The sequence below is a fragment of the Xylaria bambusicola genome (assembly GCF_022495145.1).
Source record: "Xylaria bambusicola strain CBS 139988 unplaced genomic scaffold F5B22scaffold_1, whole genome shotgun sequence".
Classification (NCBI taxonomy): domain Eukaryota; kingdom Fungi; phylum Ascomycota; class Sordariomycetes; order Xylariales; family Xylariaceae; genus Xylaria; species Xylaria bambusicola.
In genome coordinates this window covers 2,011,981-2,018,098 of record NW_025953554.1, presented here as the reverse complement: position 1 = coordinate 2,018,098, position 6,118 = coordinate 2,011,981, and the positions used below count along the sequence as shown (strand labels likewise).

The window sequence follows — 6,118 nt, the reverse complement described above, 5'->3', positions numbered from 1 at the left end:
CCCTTCTCCTGCCTGTATGTTTCGACAATGTCAGGATTTCCCGCATTAATTTGTATGGCTTTGCCTTTCGAAACCGTAGAATGGCGACTCTTGATTAAGGGCGCCTGGCCCGCATTGATCCCAGAGTTGAGTATCTTGCCGATGCTGATATATACTGACAAGAGAAACCGTTCTTTTTAAAACGTTCCACTCTTCATCATTCCCGGTGCTAAGCATCACACTGTTCTTATTCCGTTCTATGATAATGTCCATCCGTGATGATATTCGTGGCGATGAAAATGGGATCTCAACGGATCGTCACGGATTTATGTTAGCCGAAAAGGCAACAGTACACGATGAGGCAAAGTTCTGGGATGAACAATGAATTATGCGGAACTATTATCCCGAAGTTACGGACTTCATCAAGACGCAGCTAGGGGCGAGCAAAGTGGTTTATCTTCGGCCACACAGCAACCTCAAGATCTCTACAGAGTTAATTTCATCACTCTAAGTCACTTTCAGGTACGAAGGGCTTACCCTTATATGCCAAATTACCAAAGAGGGGCGCTGGGCACAGGCAGCCAAGTAAGATAGCCCATATCGGTAAAGACACCGCTTGATTATGTCCTAGTCGAAGAACCGGATTGTGTCTATAGCGCAGACAACCCTAAACAGGACATTCACAGCCTGTCCTCATACAATAAAAAGAGTCTTACAAACTTACAAACCCCATACATTGACTTAAAAAGAGGCAGCAATCAAAAACTATACTACGTAGCTATAGAGAGTCCTGGTACTCCTTAAATCAGTCGACTCTCAAAGCATTGCCGGTCTACCATTTCTTAATCGTAAATTATAGTACTTTATCCAGAGAAACCTTATATTTACACCTGCCCCTTCTAGCATATCTTCGAACTTCACCTAGTCCCTTCCCAGCATCACTTCAGTTGTAAATAAAGGGAGAAAATCGTAAATAGCGTGCGGCAGAGTGTAAGATAATTACGTCGAAGCCCACAAGCCATCCGTTCCTAAAATTCTCCTCCCGCACATCCCTATTGTAGATCCTGAGCTAGTTTAGCTGGCGGACACTCTAGAAGCTTCTTCGGATTCTTCGGATCTGGTGCGGCGTCTGTTCGTCGAGGTCCGCACCTGCGATTTCGAAGTCCTTGACAATAGCACGAGGTCGCCCAGCTCCTCCTACGATCGTGAGTAGCTCGTCGATAAGCCTGTTGGTTCTCAAGTTGAATCATTGTTCTTCTAGCTACCTCTGAGAGACTGCGGCGAGAAACATATAACCGGGGCATTTGGTCGCGATTTTCCCTCTAATCCCCCCTTACCCATGGCCTCTTTTATTCGACCGTACGCACGGCACTCAGTGTACAATGGGTCCGTATAGAAGATCGCTTTCTCGATAGGGTAAGTCTTGCCCAATCGAAGACCCCAAAACCACATATCTTAAAGAGGATCGAAGAATCTGAACTAATCCCTGGTCGGGAGATGGACACAGTGACAAAGCCGGCACGGGACTTTCGATCTTGTTTCTCCTCTTCAGCGCTTGTCCGCGCTTGTAGTAACGCCGGATAATATTCACTAGTTTTTGGTTCCTAGGAGGTCTCCCACGCTTTTCCGTTGGCGCATCAGGCTCTGGTGGCCCTCCACGGTTTGCCATAAATTTCTTTGACAATACAGGCTGAGACTGGGAGAGAGTGCTAAATATCAGGAGCTTCAGGGAAAGCCCTCTATTGAAGAACAAAATGAGGAACCAGATCACGAAAGTGAAAGGCGACTTCAATATAGGCAGTGAGGAAGTGTACACCCCAGAAGCGATGTCTTTGTCACGGAACAGAATAGGAGTGTGGTGCTAAACCGCTATGATATTGCAAAAAAAAAATAGAAACGACGTTGTCAGGTCGAGATCCTTCGCGCCTACACTTGCTATATGGTACTGTGACAGTCTGGTAATCTCTCAGGTGATCTAAGGGATTATTCAAGTTAAAGAAGCGCGTTATATCCCTTACTCATGAGGTAAAGCTGTGTTGGATTGTTATCACTTCACTTTGACAACCAAATTTGAGGTACACACCATTATGGAAGTGCTTTCTACAATATAATCATATCAACGTGCACGGAGTGAATTGCTAATACTCGCACAGGACGCTCTGGATACATTTGTAAGTTTTAGTTGACACCTATTGCTCAAATCTTTCACTGCTTTGTTAGCCTCTGCCAAAGGACCAAGTTGTTTAGCAATAGGTTAGTTCATGCCATTTGCCTCGTAGTCGCGCAGCTGGAGAAAGCGTCAGACAGCTGTCAAGCGATAAGCCCCACCCAGACAGAGTCGGAGCTGTTATCGTAGATGGATTTCCAGATGTATTATTACATGTAGGAGCTCTGGACAAAGACGTGAAATTCCCATTTCACCTCACTGCGACAAACGCAGTAGGCCGACTCCAACAATATGGCGGCTTCTAGTTCGGCGCTTTCTCAATTGAAGCCATTCACTCTCAATTCGCGGTCGCTGTTTGTGAAGTGTGTCCCTGCGCCGAAAACTTTCTACGAGCGACGTGCTGTGCTTGCTGCCCTCCAGAAGTCCTCGCAACAGTCGATTGAGATGTTCAAGAAGCTCCAGGTACCTACAGCTTAGACCCTATCTATTGCCCCTTATATCAACTAAATGCGTTTGGATGTCCTTCTAAACTGACCTGGGGATTATTAGGACAGCTCTTCTTTCATAGCCATTACTACAAGACCAGACGCGGCTACAACCCTCGTTGAGAGCTCCCCACTCGAACGGACTATAGTATCACAACACTCTGGAAGCGATTCCCCCGGGCACCTCGATGATGACGTGAGCGGCACTATCGCCGCTCCTATTAGCCCGCTCCCAACGAACCCGATCATCCAGCCGACGCCAGCCTCTATTAAGCTAGGGCTGTCTCATAAAACCTTCACCTTACACATATTTCCTGTGAATGCGGGTTACGACCACAGAGAGGAAGTGAGGAAGAACCCCCTTTATGGCCCGTGGCCCGGAAGCGGGACGACAGAAACCTTTGTATCAGCTGCTCTTAGGCGAGTTATACCCTCAGGCGTAATGGCGCCAGCTCTGTATGACTGGGAAACGGGTAATCCGCTAGCCCACGAATCGGACAGCTTCGCTGAGAACGGGCGTGGAGGGGCCGCTTTTACGTTATTAGGCAAGAAGCGCCACTCTGCACGCGAAGCCTTCGTTCTGGAGCGGATACGACGCCGAGAAGCGAAACAAGCAACGCCTACAGTCATGGGCAGTCTCGTGCAATTCACCGAGGAATGCAGAAACAGATCAGCTAGCAAACAACCAGAAACTCCACAGGATACTGCAGCTGAGCCCATGCAAGCTGAAGCAGAAACTCAAGTTTCCAACTCTCCTTCTGACACAACAAACGATACGGAGATCGAAGAATATGAAAAGAATATGATAAAAGAATGAAGACTTATGTGACCCCGCGAACATAGATTACAAAAACTGCCAAGACAAATCCTTGCGGCAGGATCGTGCCCGACAACGTCCTGGACTCACAAACAACTATAGTCTGGAGCCTTCTTGTTAGTTGGGCCGGAGAATCTAGGCTACTGACTCATAGTCGCCATCTAAATTAGAAGTTCCTACGGTGGGTTATGCAAATCAAATGGACAAGTTCATCCCGTCCAGGTCAGATGGTATATCAGACGAACTGAGATTACGTGCCCTGCGACGTCTTTGGAAGGATCAGAAAACCAATCCTGTTAGCGCCTGGTGCTTACGTCAAACTGAGCCACATCATTAATGAGGCTGTTTAGCAGTTTCGGGGAGGTGTGAGTAGTATGGGAAGAAGAAAAAAATCACCGCTCGCAAATAGTGCGAACTATATCCGCCAGATCGTGGATATCTTGTTCGCAATTATACGTGTTTAAAGTATGCAGGGCCCTGGGCAACGCTCCGCACTCAACGTGCAGCGAGTCAGTAGATTCGGAGTTCGGCAAGCAATTAGACTGATGGGTTCCCGTGTGCTGTCCAAAAAGCTGGAATTATCCGGACGCCGTCAGTAACACCAACTTCTTTTAGGGATAGTGTCCTTCACAATTCCCACACATATACACCTGCACATATACCTAGCGGCAGCGGCAAAGGAAGACGCAAAGGAAGCAGAGCTGTGTAGGACAATAGTCCTGCAGGTAGTGTAGCATGGTGGACAGTAGACATGTAATGCAGAGATGACGTCGGTGGGCCGGCAACTCGGCTTAGCAGCGGGAAGACGCCTGCATTTGGGGTCAAGGGCCAGACCCAGATCGGTCGCAAGAGACCTAAGATCCAAGTCCCTGGGCAGTGTGGGAAAAAAACAAGAAAAGACCAAGGCGCGTCTCCACCCCCCATTTGCATCATCCAATTAAGCATTTCGGCATTGCGAGCAGAGCCACGACGTCACAGCTGGTGAAGTGAGCATGGGCATGGGCAGACACGAGCAAGGGCTCGAAACAATAGCCCAATCATGTGATACCACTCACACATTTGTTGTTCCTTTAATGGACAACCATTTCTCAGGGTCGCAGCGCTAGCAAACATGGGCCCAATCAGGGAGTGTTGACCCTGGCGAGCATGACGTTTGCCTGATCGACGTCGTCAAGCGTGACAGAAGCCCAACCACGAACCTGGGCAACGTAAGTTGTCGCTGTGCTGACGCTGCTGGGTCTTTGAAGCATTCGATACACTATGAGACCACCTCTGACGAAGCCAGCCGCTCTTATGCATACGATACTTATAATACGGCCACCTCTCGCCTAACTACTGGCACATTTTGTTCTTTGTTTTGTCTTCACATCTCACCAAGCTTCACCAGCTGCTGAGCACACATCTCGCGTTAGCCTTCCAGCCGTGTACCTACTCTCACCCTTCGCTATAAAGGATTAAAAACAAGTCCATATATACTACACAGTACGCCGCTATCGCTTAATCTCAACTCATCAAACATGGCTCGGACAGGCTTCATCCACCACATCGGCACTTTCTTTCTCTTCGCCGCCACGGTCTTACTTATCATTACCGATATCTCGGCACCCGTGGTCTCAGACATCTCTCTCCTCAAGGTTGAGCTGGGCAGAAATGAACGGTCCGACTTATTCAGCGATGATGACGACCGTTTTCCCTCTATTACCTTTGGTACCTTCGGTTACTGTCTCAAGGACTTCACAGCGTAAGTCTCGCACACCAACCCCCTCATTCTCCCATTATTCCAATGCTATACTCTTTCCTGGCCATTACTACCTTTTTGTTGCGTAAAGCTAATATCATGTTTTTAGTGAGGGCTCCAAAGACTGCACTGACTCGCACATTGGGTACGACCCCGTGGCCGTGATAGAGCGAAATGTAGGAGACACCTCCTTCTCAGACTATGCCCATGACACGGCCCGGGCTCTCACGAAAGTTATGGTCCTCCACCCCATCGCAACTGGGCTGGCTTTCATCTCCTTCGTCCTGGCTATCGGAGCCGGCTTCGTAGGGAGCTTCTTGTCCGCTCTCGGCGCCTTCATCACCTTCCTCGTGACTGCCGTCGTGCTCATCACAGACTTTGTGTCCTTCTCCATCGTTAAATCGGCCGTCAACGACTCCAACGACAGAGTTGTCGCATCATACGGTTCCGCGTCATGGACAACTCTTGTTGCTGCCATTCTGTGCCTCTTCGCCTCCGTCATCTTACTCTTCACCTGCTGCAGCGCGCGTATCCACCGCCGCCGCGAGGCCCGCTACCACGAGTCCAAGGTCGCTGCTTCATCCCCCGCTCGTCGCCGTCGCTGGTTCTAAGCTTAGCGTGGCAAACTGATTCAAATTACTCAAAATTGAAGTCGATTCGATATTCACACACTTGATACATCCTATCACCACTTCCCTCGTTCTTTGCGAAAACGAGGCGACGGAAAATCACACAACCTAATGACTAAACCCACGAATGAACGACACGACGAAGAATTCTCTAAGCCATAGGATTTGGCGTATAATAACGCTTTTCTGGTTTCTTCATCTCTACTACTTACTTACTATTTTGTACATCACGTATAGGGGGGGGGGGGGGGGGGGGGGGGGGGGGGGGGGGGGGGGGGGGGGGGGGGGCGGCGGGCGGGGGGG

At 49.1% G+C, this 6,118-nt stretch overlaps 2 protein-coding genes across 2 annotated transcripts; both read left to right on the top strand.

Moving 5' to 3' along the window:
- The first annotated feature begins 2,360 nt into the window (after positions 1 to 2,360).
- On the top strand, positions 2,361 to 3,762 carry F5B22DRAFT_28041 (uncharacterized protein). The gene is made up of 2 exons (XM_047970280.1): positions 2,361 to 2,608; positions 2,696 to 3,762. The coding sequence occupies exons 1-2, from the start codon at positions 2,438 to 2,440 to the stop codon at positions 3,446 to 3,448; spliced, it is 924 nt and encodes a 307-aa protein (XP_047836637.1). The 5' UTR covers positions 2,361 to 2,437; the 3' UTR covers positions 3,449 to 3,762.
- Positions 3,763 to 4,679: 917 nt separating this feature from the next.
- F5B22DRAFT_28043 (pali-domain-containing protein) lies at positions 4,680 to 6,051 on the top strand. The gene is made up of 2 exons (XM_047970281.1): positions 4,680 to 5,189; positions 5,296 to 6,051. The coding sequence occupies exons 1-2, from the start codon at positions 4,966 to 4,968 to the stop codon at positions 5,795 to 5,797; spliced, it is 726 nt and encodes a 241-aa protein (XP_047836636.1). The 5' UTR covers positions 4,680 to 4,965; the 3' UTR covers positions 5,798 to 6,051.
- Positions 6,052 to 6,118: the final 67 nt, after the last annotated feature.